Source organism: Trachemys scripta, chromosome 13 (assembly GCF_013100865.1).
Source record: "Trachemys scripta elegans isolate TJP31775 chromosome 13, CAS_Tse_1.0, whole genome shotgun sequence".
Lineage (NCBI taxonomy): Eukaryota > Metazoa > Chordata > Testudines > Emydidae > Trachemys > Trachemys scripta.
The window spans coordinates 31,089,067-31,107,034 of record NC_048310.1 but is presented as its reverse complement, the minus strand read 5'-3'; the positions used below and the strand labels follow the sequence as shown (position 1 = coordinate 31,107,034).

General features: G+C 41.1%; 1 protein-coding gene across 2 annotated transcripts in view; it reads left to right on the top strand.

The window, feature by feature from the left end:
* RPGRIP1L (RPGRIP1 like) overlaps window positions 1-17,968 on the top strand; it is a 124,046-nt gene that overhangs the window by 60,641 nt on the left and 45,437 nt on the right. Inside the window, exons 15-19 of one of the 2 annotated variants that reach the window (XM_034788304.1) lie at window positions 201-653; window positions 2,782-2,933; window positions 9,041-9,413; window positions 16,698-16,912; window positions 17,821-17,904. In XM_034788304.1, the coding sequence (XP_034644195.1) occupies window positions 201-653; window positions 2,782-2,933; window positions 9,041-9,413; window positions 16,698-16,912; window positions 17,821-17,904 (1,277 nt within the window). Of the gene's footprint in view, window positions 1-200; window positions 654-2,781; window positions 2,934-9,040; window positions 9,414-16,697; window positions 16,913-17,820; window positions 17,905-17,968 lie in introns of those variants that run through there. The other variant, XM_034788305.1, reaches the window with a different exon arrangement.

Sequence of the window (17,968 nt, the reverse complement as noted above, 5' to 3'; positions counted from 1 at the left end):
TGTGAATCATTTGATACCTAGAATCAATTATACAGATTAGGAGCACTGAAATGTTTGAAAAAAATAACATTTTTTTAACATTATTGAATTACCCTTTATTTTCTCTGTATTCAGTCATTTAATCGAGTTCTGTTGCAGCATTTGTTGATGACAAGAAAAAGATTTTCATGTTTAGTTCAATTTCATGTTGTTTGTTGTAGCTCAACTAAAGGATATTGCCTATGGTACCAAACAGTACAAATTCAAACCAGAAATCCTGCCAGAGGATCCAGTAGATGAATTTGATGAAACTGTCCACTTAGAAAGAGGAGAAAACCTGTTTGAAATTCACATCAGTAAAGTGATATTTTCTACAGAAGCTGTGCTTGCTTTTGGTGACCAGGAACCTGCAACTTTCTGTACCTATGCATTCTATGACTTTGAACTACAGACAACCCCAGTAATTCGTGGTCTTAATCCATCCTATAACTTCACTTCACAGTATCTTGTGCGCATTGATGACTTTTTTTTGCAATACATACAGAAAAGCACTATCACTCTTGAGGTTCATCGTGCCTTAGGCACAGATTATGAAACAGCTGCAGCATGTCAGCTGAGGTTTCATGAAATCTTGGAAAATAATGGCAGGATCTATAGTACAGCAATTTTAGTTGGTAAGTAACATTTCAAAGTGTATTGTGTGTGATATTTTAACTGACAGTTATAATAGTACATATTTGTACAACACTGAATTAATGTTTTACAACTTTAAAAAAAGAAATATTGTATATACAAGGCCAAATTCTGCTCTGGGATGTGAATGTACGTTTCACATTGATCAGTTAGCAGTTGTGGGCAGGCCCTGAAGGGAACAATTTTGCCCCTAATGGAATGAACGTTCAGGATGTGTATAGCAGTGATGATAATGTAGTGGTGTCTGGCTATGACATATATTCGAGACAATGTGGATAAATTAAACTAGCAATTTGGTTTAACTTTCCCTTATGTGTTTTCAGTTGCTTATAATTTTGCCAGACTTTAACTGTTCCATGCTTGTTTTCTGCTTCTGGGTTTTTTGCTGTTGTTTAATACAGTTTTTAATTATATAAAATCATAGAAATGTAGGACTGGAAGAGTCCTTGAGAGGTCATCTTATCCATTTCTCTGCACGGAGGCAGGACCAAATATACCTAGACCATCCCTAACAGGTGTTTGTCTAACCCGGTCTTAAAAAAACTTCAGTGACAGGAATTCCACCATCTCCATTGGTAATTTCTTACAGCACATAACTATTCTTTTAGTTAAAAAGTCTTTCCTAATAATTAACCTAAATTTCCCATGCTACAGATTAAGCCGATTACTATTTGTCCTATCTTCGGCAGACATGGAGAACAGTTGATCACCATTCTCTTTAAAACATCCTTAACGTTTTAGAAGACTTATCAAATCCCTCCTCAGTGTTCATTTTTCAAGACTAAACATGCCCAAACCTTTTCTGATAGGTCAGATTTTTCTAAACGTTTTATCATTTTTGTTGCTCTCTTGTCCACATCTTTCTTAACGTGTGGCACCGAAAACTGGACACAATTCTCCAGCCTCATCAGGGCCGAGTAAAGCAGAACAATTACCTTCTGTGTCTTAGATGCAACATTCCTTTTAATACACCCCAGAATATTACGTGTTTTCTCAACTGCATCACACTGTTGACTCATATTCAATTTGTGATCCACAGCTCCTTTTCTGCAGGATCTAGCCAGTTATTCCCCCATTTTGTAGTTGTGCATTTGATTTTTTCCTTCCTAAGTGTAGTGCTTTGTATTTGTCTCTATTGAATTTCATCTTGTCGATTTCAGACCAATTCTGCAATTTTTCAAGGTCATTTTGAATTCTAATCCTGACCTCTAAGGTGCTTGCAACTCCTCCCAGCTTAGTGTCATCTGCAAATATTATAAGCACTCTCTCCATTCCATTATCCAAGTCATTAATGAAAATATTGAATAGGACCAGAGCCAGGACAGACCCTTGCAGGACTCTGCTATATAGAAGGAAGTTCTTCTTCACACAGCGCACAGTCAACTTGTGGAGCTCCTTGCCTGAGGAGGTTGTGAAGGCTAGGACTATAACATCGTTTAAAAGAGAACTGGATAAATTCATGGAGGTTAAGTCCATTAATGGATATTAGCCAGGATGGGTAAGGAATGGTGTCCCTAGCCTCTGTTTGTCAGAGGGTGGAGATGGATGGCAGGAGAGAGATCACTTGATCATTGCCTGTTGGGTTCACTCCCTCTGGGGCACCTGGCATTGGCCACTGTCGGTAGACAGGATACTGGGCTAGATGGACCTTTGGTCTGACCTAGTACGGCCATTCTTATGTTCTTATACATCCTCCCAGTTTGACAGCAAACCACTGATAACTTCTCTTTGAGTACTGTTTGTCAACCAATTGTGCACCCACCTTCTAACTAAAACTGTTATATGCATATGCACATGATCACCTGTTTGTTCTACAAGACCTGTGCCTCATTCAGTGCAGAGGATGGACAAGAAGAAAAAGGATGTTCTCTTTTGTTTAGGCTCTGGAGTTGGCTGCAAGAGAGCTGGCTTCTGTTCCTGGTTCTGCTATAGACTACTGATGCAGTGCTGTCAGACCATATGCATATTCACAAGAGGGTAGAATTAATTTTCCACAGGCAACCTTACTTCTTGCACTTCCTAACTTTTTAAATGTTTGCTTTGCTACTGAAATGTTTATGTAATGAATTTTTTTGTATGTAATATTATATATAATAAAATATTCTATAGGAAATGGAGGACATATCCCAAACTATGGCACAGTGGATTACTGGGTCAGATTACGAGTTCCTATGGATCAGGCTATCAGACTCTACAAAGAGAGGTCAAAAGCTCTGGGATACATAACATCCAATGTAAAGGAACATGAAAAAGCCCCACAGGTAAGCTAATTTATTTTTGGTATTCACATAGAGTAAGCTGTTCAAATTTTTTTCTTTCACTTCAATAGCTTTCTTCCACTGTTAGCTTTTGCTGTGTATATAAACTGTTTTCATTGCTTTTTAAGGGATCTTGAACAGAAAAGTTTTTGATTTTACTAGTTGTATGATATAATATATGGTTGTGTCAGGGAGAATCAGTTTTAACCATCAGTCATTAATTGTCGCTAAAACTACTAGCTGTTGCTAACTTCTTGGCCCGAAAGTAGTGAAATAGTAATGAGTAAACATTCTGTTTAACTCTCTTGATTCTGAGATGCCAAATTTTTCCTACATGTTGCTCTACTGCAATACCCAGGAGTTCTAGGCTGGCCCAGTAGCTCAGCCCTCTAGTACATTTGAAGTGCTTGAGCAGAAGAAATCTTAGGATTTTTGTTCTTTGGATATTCAGGTTGAGACTGTGTTATATTTCTCAGTCAGGTGAAAATGAGGGAGAGAGAGAGAAAAGTGGCCAGTCAAAAAGGTTTCAAGAGTGAGCAAAAACTCAACTAAAACAAGAGCTAATTTAAAAAAAGAAAACCACTTTCTGTGAAAGGTGTCTATAAAACAAAATACATCTTTTCTCCAAAAAAAGTGATTTATTTTTTTAAATCAAAGATAAACATTTAAATGGAAAATGTTATCAACATTTCAAACTTTCTCAGCCAACGTGACTTCTCAGCAATACAGGCAGAAAAAGCTGCTGTTGAAGAAGAACACAGGCATCCTGGATCATAGCTTATCTAGGAGGCTAGAGATGAGTATTTGGGTTCATATCTTAAACTGCCACAGATAAAAATGAATGTTGTAAACTGCACCATGATTGTACAGAAATTCTCCATTACTTGCTTTTAATTTTCAAAGCAAGGTCAATATTTCTGCTGTTGACCATGATCTTACAAGTTGCTTAGCATCTCCTCCAGTTTGCTAAAGAAGCCTCATGAACTCCAAGTAACTAAAAATTAGAGCTGATTATCACCTCTTGCAGAGTTCAGTGTGTTATCACCTTGCAGGATTGGACCCATTGCTATTTATTTTATTATGTGTTATGCATACTGTTGTACAGAATATACAGAAAGGCCTGGTTCCAAAATGCTTACAAATCCTTTAAACTCAAATGGCTGTTTTCTTGCTCTTGAAATTACAAATGTTAATGAAAAATACATTAGCGCTATTGCAGAATTCTGCAGTCAGTCCAGATTTAAAGGGGTTAATTTGAAATTCCGTAGTGGAAATACAGGATTTCGTGTTTGCTTATATCAGTTAGACTGATGTTGCAAAAACAATTTAACACAGTACAATAAATTATTTTACCAAATAGCTTTTCTTTGATAGTTTCACAAATTTACAATAAAGTTACTTAAGATATACTACAATCAACTAATATTTTTTACACTGAGCTGTTACTTTTTGTCTAGACTATTAACGAAGTCTATTAACATACTTTAACATATGACTTTACTTATGCATCACAACAACAGTAAGCAACAGTCAGGGAGTAAAAGAGTAGAAGTTCAGATATGTTTGACATTGGCTTAGGAAACAAAAATCTTTAGCTAAACAAAATGAAACACTTTCTCTAATGTAATAGTGAGTCAGTTTTGCTTTCAGTTTGTTAGTGTAAATCTGGAGTGGCTTCAATGGAGTTACTCCAGATTTACATCAGTGTAACCTGAGAAATTTGATGCAGTAACTTAAATTTAGATCAGTGCAAGCATTTTCAATTTGTAGTTGTTAAAAATGATATAGCAGTTGATAATACCAACAGTATTGCAATTTCTTACACTGGCTTCGTGTTTACAAGAATTGAAGAGTCTTTTCATTGTCCAGCTATACCAAACAAAGAAGGACAGGAGACACTTGATATGGTTTTAATCAGGCCGCAACTTTATTATTAGATGTCTGGGAGTACCCGTCAGATAAAAGTGTACAGTGCACAGGGCCGGCTTTAGCAAGTGCGGGGCCCGATTCCTGGGGCTTGTACTCACCGAGCGGCGCTCCCAGTCTTTGGCGGCACTTCAGATTGCCGGCCGGGGAAGGGGGGTCGCGGGGCAGCTGTGCTCCGGCCGGGGTCGCGGAACCACGGGGCTGCCATGCTCTGGCCGGGGTCACGGGACCATGGGGCTGCCGTGCTCGGGCCGGAGCTCCAGCCGGGAGAGCGGGGCTGCGGGGCTTGCCACGTTCCAGCCGGGGTCACGGGGCGGTGGGGCTTGCCGCACTCCAGCTGGGGTCACGGGGTTGCAGCGCTCCGTCTAGGGTTGTGGGGCCACAGAGGTGTCGTGCTCCGCCTGGAGCTCCAGCCGGGAGAGCGGGGCTGCGGGGCTTGCCATGCTCCAGCTGGCGCTCTGGCCAGGGGAGCGGGGCCACCAAAGATTTAAATTAAAAAAAAAAAAAAAAAAATTTAAATTAAAAAGGCACCTAAGGTGCGGGGCCCGATTCCAGAGAATCGGGCGAATCGGCCTAAAGCTAGCCCTGACAGTGCAGGTTTCCCATGTTCATTCAATAACTACCCAGGGGGCGTCTGGCAGCCCCCTGTCTTTTTCCGTCCAGGTCTCACCAGCCAACCCATTGCTTGTACCTTACCATCCACACCCCTCTCATAGGAGGGTAAAGGGGGGCTATAAGAAAGGAGGTTGGCTCCCTGCCGGATCATTCATAGGAGCCCTAAATCCACCCCTATTTCATTCCTTTAACCAACACCTACTTTTTAAGGCTTTTTCTAAGCCATTTATCCAGTCACTGTATATCTGCCCTAAGAATAGGGCCCTACCAAATTCACGGTCCATTTTGATCACTTTCATGAACAGAGGGTTTTTAAATTGGTCAATTTCATGTTTTCAGATGTTTACATCTGAAATTACATGGTTTTGTAACTGTTGGGGTCCCAACCCAAAAGGTACCCAGTGGGTCTGATTTCCCCCTGCCCCCAAGCAGCCATGCAGGGGAAGGACAAGTCGTGTCCCTCCCCAGCCCAGTGGAGACTCGCAGCTAGGAACCCCAGGCTAGGGCACGCCCAGCAGCAGGGAGAGGTTGGACTCCCTTCACAAACCTCCTCTGGCTGCAGGAACCTCCGGGGCTGTTGCTCAGCCCCAGAGCTTCCTGCAGAAGGGGGAGGCGCTCAAAGGTGGGTCTGATTTCCCCCGCTCCCCCTGAGAGCAGCCGTACAGGGGAAGGACAAGTCTTGTCCCTCCCCAGCCCGGCCAGCACTTGCAACTAGGAGCCCCCCAGTTGGGGGGTTCCCATCAGCATGGGGGAGATCAGAGTTCATGTTTTTCACAACCATGAAATTGGTAGGGCCCTGCCTATGGAGTACCTGCACTGGACATGCGCCCCACGCTTAGACTATATGTCGCAACTCATTATTTAACTCCCTTCACGCTTCACATTAACAAAGCCCTCCCTGAACGTGTTGTGGGGAGGGCAAAATAAACCCTCCACTCCACCTAGGCCAAGCTGGTGGTGAGGAAAAAATTCCTTCCCAGACACTTAAAAAGGGGCGACTAGCACAATGCCCACAGCAGGTCCTGACCAAATTTGTGTTTTTTGCCACCTAAAGGGAGTGAGGGTGGGTGCTGCCTCACCTGCCCTTTGGAAAGGGGCTTATCCCACCTGGGGTTGTCCCTTTTCTACCCTTCCATTCCCAGGGGATGAGTCAGCATCGCCACGCTGACCCATTCCCCCCTTTTGCAGAAGCTTCTGACCTCTCTCCTCTCCCTCCCATCTGTAGACCCGTAGAGCACTGTTCCCTTTCCCTCTGCCAGCCAGACAACCTCCCCCCCACACACACACACACACACTCTTAGAGGTGTGGTGTGATCATTTAATTGGTGCCTGCTGGCAGTTGTTAAAACAAGCATTAGAATCTGTATTTTGTGGGGAAATAGGGTGGAAAGAAACCTTACACACACCTGGCTGAATCTCTTCTGCTTTCAGAAATATTTCCTGTTCTAATTTGAATACAGGTAATAATATTATGTGAAGGGCCCAGTATATTCCTCCCCTTCACAACTAATTGCTGTATTGTGCTCCAGAATCTAAGTTTTCATTTATTTAAAAATAACAAAAAAAAACCCTAACCTTTATGGTCACGAAAATACAGTGATCTTGAAAATGTGACCCTAATACAATCTGTTACAAACAGATTGTCTGTCTCCCTGAGTCTAGTAGCCTGAAACAATAGCTCTGAGAGGTGTGAAATGCTCCATTCTCTCAGTTGATAAATCTGAAACTGTGTTCTGTAGTGACAACATTAATTGATCATTTTAGAGAAAGATTACTCTAATGTGCTTTATCCCACAAAATCAAATTGTCCAGATATCAAAAGCCACACCTCAACCAAAAGTTCCATCTTCCCCCACCAACTTCTGCAATGCAGTCATGCAATAAAAGTATCTCTGGCATATTAAAAACTAAAAATGTGGAGATAGAATAATTAATTTAATTTCAAAATAAATAAGAGGGAAGATACTGAGCTCCATTGGATTACTCATTTTTAAATTTAATTTTAAAATATCAATATTAAAATTACAAGTGAAGCTGCTCTGGAATTCTTAGTCTACAAGAGTGCCATGGAGTATACAGGGTCTTGTGCAAAATGTATGTCCACCTCCCCCCAGAATATGCAAGGTGTTGAAGATTGTATGTAATAAATTAAGAAAATTCCATTGACTTTACAGTACTATTGCACCAATATCAGTTGTAGGATATTGCTACACTTCAGAACATTTTATTATTGCTCTTTATATGCTGATTTTTTAAAATAAAGGCTTTGGATCCTGGGGTGGGAAATAACTGGGACAAATAAATCCCTGGTGTAACTCTAGAGACACAATAGCAATTAATTTGGAGAATTAATTTTAAATTATTGAAAAATGTATGTACAGATGAGGTTATAATTATAAAAATTATATCTGGACATTGAATAGGGATAGGAATAAGTCAAGGATGAGATGCTTGACTTTTTCATCTTATAGGGTTAAAAATACTAATATAATTTTATACTGTAGTTCGTTTGATTACATATAGAACAATGACAATAATAGTTTTTTGGACTGACTGAGTTAGGGCTCGGTGAATTTTTTAAACTATTCCCAATTTTATGTAAAGTTTGGAGAATAGTTTCCCCCAAAACTGAAGTTTTTTGTTTGGTTGAATGTTTTTTGGGTTGGAGTCACGAGAGTTTTAGGAGAAAGCAGCCTCCTTATAACTTTTGGCCCAGTGATTAGGGCACTTAGGTAGGATGACTGTGAATTGCCACTATGAATAATTAATGAATAGTCATTGGACCAAGAAAAGAGAGTGAGAATGACTTGGGCACTCTCCTAAGACCTAAATTGAAGTCCCTGCTAAAATAACTATTAATTATTTATAAAAAGTGGAAGAGTGCCAACAGCAAGATTGAGAAGAATCCGTACTAGAATCCCTGATTCCCTAATTCATAGGGCACTTTCCTGCACTGTGGGCGACCTAAGTTCAAATCCCTGCTCCACATCAGGCAGACGGGGAACTGAATCTGTATCTCCCACAACATAAGTGAGTTAAAGGTTATAAGAAGAATGCTGCTGCCACTTTCTCTTCTAGCCATCTTGTGAATCTAGTCCCCTTTTGCTTTTGCTTAAAATGCCCTCAATCAAAACAAAAAAAATTCAGGTGGGTTGAACAAAACATTTAATTCAACCCCACTCAAATTTTATTCTGACTTTTCAATTCAATGAAAATTTCAAAAGAATTTGTTTTCGTTTAACTCAAAATGAAACTTTTTTCAATTTTTTTGAATTGTCAGCGAACTGAAAAATCCACTATTTGCCCAGCTCTGACTGGCACATGGATCATAAAATTTTACAAGAAGAAAACAAATAAGTAGTAGATATGAAAGGATTAATCTCTTCTTCCCCAATGCTTATAACCAAAGTTACTGAAATTTATTGTTCAAGTAAAGTTTTGACACACTAAGTTAGTTAAACAGTAGTTTAGTTGTCATTTAAGCAGGCAGCTGTTTTTGCTTTTTATATAGCTCTTCTGCAGCAGGATAAGAATTCTAACGGGTTTTAATTAACATGTGCTTTTTTCAGTTAAAGCAACCGATACACAGAACTGCCCAAGTCAGCACTTCAGCAGATGGCAACTTAAATGAGCTTCATATTACAATAAAATGTTGTAACAATCTCAAGTCCCGAAAAAACCACCTTCAGCCAAATCCTTATGTTGTCTACAAGTTTTTTGATTTTGCAGACCATGATACTCCCATCATTCATAGCAGCAACAGCCCTCAATTTGACGATCACATGTGTTTTCCAGTGCCAATGAATGCAGATTTAGACCAATATTTAAAATCGGAATCTTTGACTTTTTATGTGTTTGATGATGGTGAAACAGAAGAAGGTGTTTATGTAGGGAAAGCCATTGTTCCTCTTATCTCTTTAGCGCATGACAGATATATCTCAGGTAAGAATTTGACCTTTTCAAAGCTAACTAACTTTACACCTACTGCCTCATGATATATTTTATGTGTTTAATTCATCACAGTGTTTTCCCAGTTTTACACCAACATAAATTTAAATTCTAATGTTGGGGTTCTTTGCTTTGCATCTAATTACCACCAGAAAAGCAGAATGAGTCAAAGTTGGCAATCTGTAGGGTTGAATGCAAGGTCCAGCTTTTTGCACAAGTCTTCTTGGAATGATGGGGACAATTGTATGTTTTTTAAAAAACTTCCCCATCAGTAAAAAAAGTAAAACCAACAGAAACTCAGTGGCAAAGTTCTCATTCAGCCTGCTCACAATAATCACAAGTAACATTTTTTTACCTTTTGACCCTGTGTTCTTCTGCCATGAATGGGCATTTCGACTGTGGCATGAATACTATATGATAAATTTAGCCTGATTGGTATAAATCATCATTCATTAACAGTGACTGAGTTAATTGCAAAGATACCATCCATATTGTCTTTATTCTAGTAATATTTTCCTTGCATTTAACTTTTTGGTCATAGATTTGACTGTCAGAAATCTATCCTGATTGGTTGAGTTGTCAATCTGATGTATTTCTCTGACACCACATCATTAGCATTTGTATTTAGTGTGGTAATAGAGCATTGTTAGTGTTAACATCACTTGGAAAGTGCTAAACTAACCATTAGATTTCCTACCTTGCTGGTTTATTAAAATGTAACGGGGCCTCTGCAAAGTACATAGAAAACAAATATAGATTAAATGAGTTTTCTTAAAAGAAATCTTGGAAATCCTCCTGAATGCATCTGTGTGATTAAAAAAGTTCTCTGGATATTTTGAAGATCTACTTTCATGACATTCTTTTTAAATGCTTAGTGATAGTAATAATCTTACAATAGAAAGCATTTTGTAGTTGTTTTCTCTCTTTTTCCAGTGATCTTTCTTCATTTTTCTAGTAACAGCATGCTAATTTTCTCCATGGTTACCTTCCATCCTTGACTTCATTTTTTCAGAATTTTCCTTTAATCATTTTAACTGAATAATAAATGTGAAAAAAATCCACTAAACTAACATAAATGAACAAATATAAATTTGACTGGGGGGGTGGTGGGGAAATCTTAAGATATTTATAATGAGGCTTCATTTTGGTGAGAGAGAGAGCAATATTTTGCACATCTATTAAGATGTCACTTCTAAGACATATGTTGAAATACTGTATCAGTTGAACCCATGGTCCTGCAATTGGATCCTCACAGATGGACACTTGCTCTCATATATATCTGACTGTGGAATTGGGGCATATAGCGGGAATAATTTGGGAATATGTTGAAATATTAAAACACTGCCTGTGAAGTTTTGAATTATCTAGTAAATTGAAAGCTAAGTGAAAGGTATTGCTATTTTTCTTTTTTGTTTTGTTTTTAAAATAATGCTGTCAAAGAAAAACATTTAGCATAAATGTTATTAATCTTAGCTGCACTTAATTGGTGCTATAGTTTATGTACTTTAGGCTGCCTGTTTATATGTATAGCTTATACTTTTAGAAAACCTATTTATTTACAGTAGATAATTATTGTTCCTTAATGCACCACTGGAAAATAACTTAATGAAATCATTTACAGAGATCCATGCTGAGACTCTAAAAATGTAATTCTATGTATTGAAGAGAAAATATATGTGGTGGTTTGAGTTAGGGAAAAATGTTTCTAATGTGTATTTAAAATAGGAAAACATTTCCCAGATCAGCTGGGCAGTGGACTCTCAGAGCTGCTTCATAATCTTATTTTAAAGTTTTTGTCCAACTTTAACCATTTTATTAGTTACAATCTGTGACTAAAGGTGAATAGAAGCTGTTCTTCTTCAAGTAGTGTCCCTATGGGTACTCCACTCTAGGTGTATTTGCATCCCTGTGCCCCAGATCGGAGATTTTAGGTAGCAGTGTCCATTCAGCCCGCAGATGTGCTCTCCTCTTCTAGTACTCTGCCTTGTTGCTACCACCCTGAGTTCCTTCTCAACCACCCTGGGCCTGAGACGTAGCCTTAGCAGAATCCATTGGCAGAGTTCCCTTAGCCTTTTCTTATTTGTTTCCTTCAGTATTAGACATAGTAATAGAGCTTCCATTAGTGTTATTACCACTTTTTCCTTTCCTTTTCCTTTTCTCCCCTCCCACATAAAAATAATTCTTATCTTGCTTGTAGAATAATTATTACTAAGGCTATGATTTAGTCATGGGTATTTTCAGTAAAAGTCATGGACAGTTCACAGGCAATAAACAAAAATTCACGTCCATGACCTGTCCATGACTTGTACTGAAAATCGTAGCTTGGGGGCACAGGGAGGATGGAGGGGGCAGGGGGCAGCCGCTGCTTGGGGGGAGAGGGTGGTGCCAGGGTTAGTGGCACCAGCTGCTGGGGGCTGCCGAGCAGTGGCTGCTCCAGCTGCTGCCGGGACCACCCACCCACTGCTGCTCCAGCTGCCCCTGGGACTGTTGCTGGGAACCACTGAGGCCAGCAGCCCAAGCTGCTGGGGGCCCGCTGAGCAGCGGCTGCTCCAGCCAACCCCAGGACTGCTGCTCAAGCGGTCCCTGGGGCCAGGTTGGGCGGTCCCCAGAGCCAGCTTACTATATCCTCAGGCCAGTTGCCCAGGCCACCTCAGTAGCGGTTGGTGTGGCTGGCCCCTGGGCTGCTCCAGCCGCACTGGTGCGGCTGGCTGCAGGGCCACCCAAGCGGCTGGTTGTGGAATTGCTCCAGCAGTGGCTTGTGTGACTGTATCCAGGGCTGCCTCAGCAGCTGGCACCCAGGCCAGCTGCTTTGGTGGCCCTAGGGTCATCCATACTGGCTGCTGCAGAAGTCTCCGAGGTCGTGGAAAGTCACAGAATCAGTGACTTCCACAACCACCTTGACAGACATGGAGCCCTAGTTATTACCCTAGTGTAAGTTAATTTTCCTTCGTTTCTTCCCTTTTGGGACGTGAACCCTAAAAAGGGTCTGGCTCCCCCAGGTTTAAACGTTGCCTCTTCTGTCTAGAAGCCATTCCTGTCAGCCATGGCCATTCCCACAGCATTTGCTGCCTTGGAGAGTAACAGCCTCAGAAGAGCACATTTTGCCTCAAACTTAAATCAAGAGCTGGAAAAAAATGTGAGCTAAAGTTAAGACGGATCATGATGGAAAGCTAACTCTGACCAGCCTCCAGACCTGGGACATTACCTTCCTCCCCCCATACAGCGATTCCTGATGAGGCTGATCCTGTCAACATTGTCTGCTCAGCACTCTGGTGACTTCAAAGAGGAAATCCTTGGATTCCTCTCAAAAAGTCTCAAAAAAGCAGGCCACATGTCCTGTGAGCAGGGAATCACCCAAGAGAATGAGGTCTCCTACAAGGTTGACTACCTTGGTACCAAGTGACCCATGACTAGGTATCCACAAGACTGCATGATCCTCAGGTACTGCCAGTAAGCCCAAAGATCATAAGGGGGCAGACTCCTCTAGATCGGTACTGTTGAGGGGAAAGGAGCTGCGAAGAACAATGCAGCTCCTCTAAAATCGAACCAATGGAATCTTATAGAGACTTGGTACTGAATACTTCAGCCCTACAAAAGGCTAGGGCAACATCTGCCGGTCATTTGTTGGCCCACAGAATACCTCCATTATTGTTGACTCTTTCCACTTCAACGGCCTCTGCTCAGCCAACGGCTGCTTCAGTCACAAAGGAATTTTGGTTCCCTAAAGACTTGATGGTCTCTGAGATGCCTGAATCACCGTTGCTAGGCATCGACATGACTGCAGTACTGGTTACGTCTCAGTTCCCTGTCTTACATGTGCTACCAAGAAAATCTCCTCCTCCATCCACTACTGGTCCACCACGTCAAGCGACGACGAGGTAGATGATGGGGATGATCTATACTCAGTGTCTGTGCAAGGCTCGATATTACAACATTCATCTAGCCACGTAGAAACCGATGCACCTTCAACCTATCACCAGAGTAGACAAGGCTCACCCACTTGGTGTGAACACCCTTGGTGCCCCCATCCAGGCCCTTTGCACCACTTTAGTGGCCATACTGGGACCCAGTGGCAGCATATAGATACCAAATCTTGAGGATCTTTGAGGAACAGGAGGAGAGATTAAACAAGGAGGTTACACCTGTGACCAACATTGCCTCATCTTTCCTGATGAAGCTGTTGTGCCTCTCCCACCATCTAGAGCAGATGACTTCAAGCAGTTGCAAGACCTCTTTAAGGAAGTAGTGGATTCGCTACAAATCTCGCTTGAAGATGTCGTAGAGTCACAGCACAAAGTGATCAGCATCTTGTAGACATGATCTGTGGGGATGTATCATCCCTACACCAACCTAATGAAAAGTTCCATGAGGAGGTAAGGGTCACGATGGGACACTTGCCAGGTAAACAAATCATGGCCTTATGTAAGGCCCCCTGGTGGTCTAGGATTATATAAGATGATCATGGCCTTATGTAAGACCCCCTGGTGGTCTAGGATTATATAAAATGATCATGGCCTTATGTAAGGCCCCCTGGTGGTCTAGTATTATATAAGATAAGGTAAACAAATCATGGCCTTATGTAAGGAACGGTTGAACCAATCGGTGTGGGGCTATACATGTGATAAACACATGATTCTCCTTCTTGTCCAATCCGTAGATGTGTTGTTATAGCCTAATTGTGTTATGTAATGTTAAGAAAAACTATAAAAAAAAGCTTGCAATAAACAGGATTCGGATTCAGCTTGCAACCATATTGGTCGTGTACTTTATCCGCTCCGCATGGGACCCCACAATGATCATCAGCCCAAATTGCACTCCCCATCAGTGAGGCCTTTCTTCCTCCCCAGAATTATGGGCATTATGAACCCCAAAATAAGAGACAAAGAATGCAAAAACAGAGATTACCCCATAATCAGCGACATCACAACCTTCTACATCCAGTTGTTTAAAACAAAAATCAGCCTTTAGTAGACTCTGAATAAATTGTTTTAGATAAAGCTATTTTGAAATATTACAGTAAGGACACAGAATATGGTATCTGAGAGAACCTGTTCTCCTAAGGCCTGAAAAACCTATAAGGTAGCCGTAGTGCATGTAAATCCATTGTCCAGCCACGATGGAAGAAACATGGGTGGAGTTGGATGAGGTTTAATTAGGCCACAACTTTATTCACTTAAAATATCTAACAGTACCCAGCAATAAATTGTATAGGGCAGGTTGTCATCCTTTCCTTAATTATTTCCACCATCCCTTATCTGGTCCCAGCCATCTCATGGCAGGAACCCCTTGGCCTTCCATTTGTATGAGGGCTAACAGGGCTATAAAAGGAGGGTGTTGGCTCCCCGCTGTACCAGACATAGGCGCTCTGAATCCCTGCTTCCTCAGATCCTTTAAGAGATGCTTTCCTTCACACCCTTTTTCAATCCATTTTATCTGATAATTTTATCCCTTCCACAAGAAGTACCTGCCCTTGGCTGTTTCCTCTTCTTCCCACCCTCCCCCCCACACACTTCAAGGTTCCCAGATATTTACTGATTTCTTCCTTAATATCAAACAAAAGTATATCTGTTGCCCAATTAGCTAGGTATACCCCATCCTCCCTGGGTGCCCAGTTAAATAAGTCCAGATGAGTAAATACCAATCCCTCTTGGTCACATATGAATTTAGCCACATCCCTATTCATGTACTCTCTAGCCCAGTGGTTCTCATCCAGGGGTATATGTACCCCTCGGGATACACAGAGGTCTTCCAGGGGGTAGATCAACTCATCTAGATATTTGCCTAGTTTTACAACAGCTGTATAAAAAGCACTGGTGAAACCAGTATAAACTGAAATTACATACAGACAAAATGAGAAAGTAAACAATTTTTCAGTAATAGTGTGTGATGACACTTGTATTTTTTATGTCTGATTTTGTAAGCAAGTAATTTTTAAGTGAGGTGAAACTTGGAGGAATGCAAGACAAACCGACTCCTGAAAGGGATACAGTCTGGAAAGGTCGAGAACCACTGTTTTAGCTTTTGCAACTCATGGAGGCTTTATGGCTTCCTTCTATACTCTCTGTTGCATCAGTTCAGACCAAATAATCATCACTCCCAGGAAAAAATTCTGGATCTGCCCCAAATCCCATTTAGCTCTGATCATCAAGTTGATTCTCCCTCACATTCCTAAATCATTTTTACTGAAGTGAAAAATAGTCACATCCAGTGCCTGTTACCAGGCAAGGGGATACAAGGGGTATCAGCTGGTCCAGAAGTATTCCCCCTCTTTGATCCATTCCTTTGCTCCCTATAGATTGCCCTTCCATCCATGCTGACTCAGGAATGCTTCATTATTGAGACCCAGTAGGTGAACCTGTGGGCCAAATGCACAATATTATGCACACTCATCTGTCACCAATTCCTTTGCCCAATCGTGAAACTGAAGGAAGGAATAAACATGAAGAGTTTTAGTATATAAACACTGAATTATCCTTGTTGACAGGGGCCTCCAACCTGTATGCATTTGGATGCCACCATTGATAGAATTGATTTGTTGGGCTCCCATTCTAAGGTATGCTGTGGATGTAACCAATCAATCCTGAACAAATTTGCTAAGAGAACCTCAACAATAGGCATTCTTTTACATTGTCATGAACTGAAATTTCTTTCTCCAAGATAACTCCCTATGACAGTAGCTCTCAAACTTTTTTACTGGCGACACCTTTCACATAGCAAGCCTCTGAGTGTGACTCTCTCTCCCCCCCCCCTTATAAATTGAACACACTTTTTAATATATTTAACACCATTATAAATGCTGGAGGCAAAGCGGGGTTTAGGGTAGAGGCTGACAGCTCACGACTCCCATGTAATAATCTCACGACCCCCTGAGGCGTTCCGACCTTATGTTTGAGAGCCCCTGACCTAGAGGGAAACACTAGGAACAGCCTCACATGGATAAGAAATTTTATCGCTATATTGTGTTTGAGAACCCCGGCCCTACGAGGAAAGAGTGGCACCTACACTACACTACACTTCGCCTGCTTTGCACTACTTTTTTCCCTCTTGTAATTATGGCCTTCCCTCAAAATCCTTTGCTTTAAAATATTCTCCATGTGAGACTTGAAATTACAGGAGGCATCCTTTTGCTTGGAATTAATATTCTAAAGCCTGTCTTGGATGTGGTTCTCAAGGGAGCTCAAGAAACTGAATGCTATTCCTCTATAATTTTTGCATTACATGCTGTTTCACTTGGCATGATTGCTATATAGCTAGATGGGTTTTGCACTCTCCTTTCAGGTACATTTGAACTAACAGATTCTGAAGGACATTCTGCTGGCACCATCAACGTTGAACTAAAATGGAGGTTTGCCTATCTACCTCCAAGTGGATCAGCAGTGGCAGCAAACCTAGTGAGTTACATCCAAAATGAAAAATCGACGGCAACTAAATTACCTGTGAAGGAGGAAGTGCCGACTCTAACCCTGACCCCTTCTTTTACTTCATCAATGACCGTAAGTAATCTAACAAATTCAAAGAAGTTAGAGATAGAAAAGACCTATTACAGTAGGCCATTCTGTCCAACCTTGCCAAGTAGGATTAATCCCTACAATACAGTGCATTTAATAGAGACTAGTAGAAATACTTCATACAACCACCAGTTGGATTTCTGCTGGAAGAAAAAGCCTCCATGATGTCACTTTTGAAGCTTTTAAAAGTCTTCTGTACACATAGACAATTGTATAGGAGAGACAAAGCAAACACTAACCTCTTTAGATAGAACCATTTTGTAGACATTTTAAATTATTTACCTTTTTGTTTTTAAAATAAGTAAATTCCAAATCCTCAATCAGATTTTACAAGGAAATATTTCAGTCTTGTTCATTAATTTTCCAAACATTGCTAGCTTCCACTGTGTTTCTACCTGTCACCTAGAAGTTTCCAGAAAAGGAACTGATGAAAATACAGACATGAGGAGAGCATGAGAGGAAAAAAGACTCTCAGAAGCTGAATTATGAGGTAGTAGGCTGTGGCAGAACAGACATGCCTGCCTCTTTGGCTTTCAGCTCTCTCCAGGCTTTTGGCACTTATTGTGTGGCTGGAGTGGTCAGCCAGCAAGTCCCCTCTTGCTGTTCTCCTGCTTTCAGCCTTCCTCTAGTAACCACCTACAGCTTTCTCCAGGGACCTGCTGAAGTCTCGTGGTGTCTGGAAGCTCTCACTTACAGATCACTTGCTCCCAGGCAACTCTCACCTGCCCTTTTCCTGACTGACTCCTCCACTCTCTGTTTCTTCCCCATTTCTGTGGTCCAGGTGCTAATTAGGAAGCAGCTTATGAGTCATGGGTGCTTTGGCCTCTTTGTTCTTAAAGGACCAGTACCACATTGTGGCAAACACCTTTTTTAATTGTATTGATTTATCCTAGGCACCAAAGCCCAAACCAAGACAGCGTACTGCTCTAGCAGACAAGAAAGTGTCTTTTATGGATGTCAGCATACTACAGATTCCAGTGAGGTTTAAGTATTTTCTTAAGAGTTTATGTATTGAAAATTTACTCGTGCAATAATTTAAGC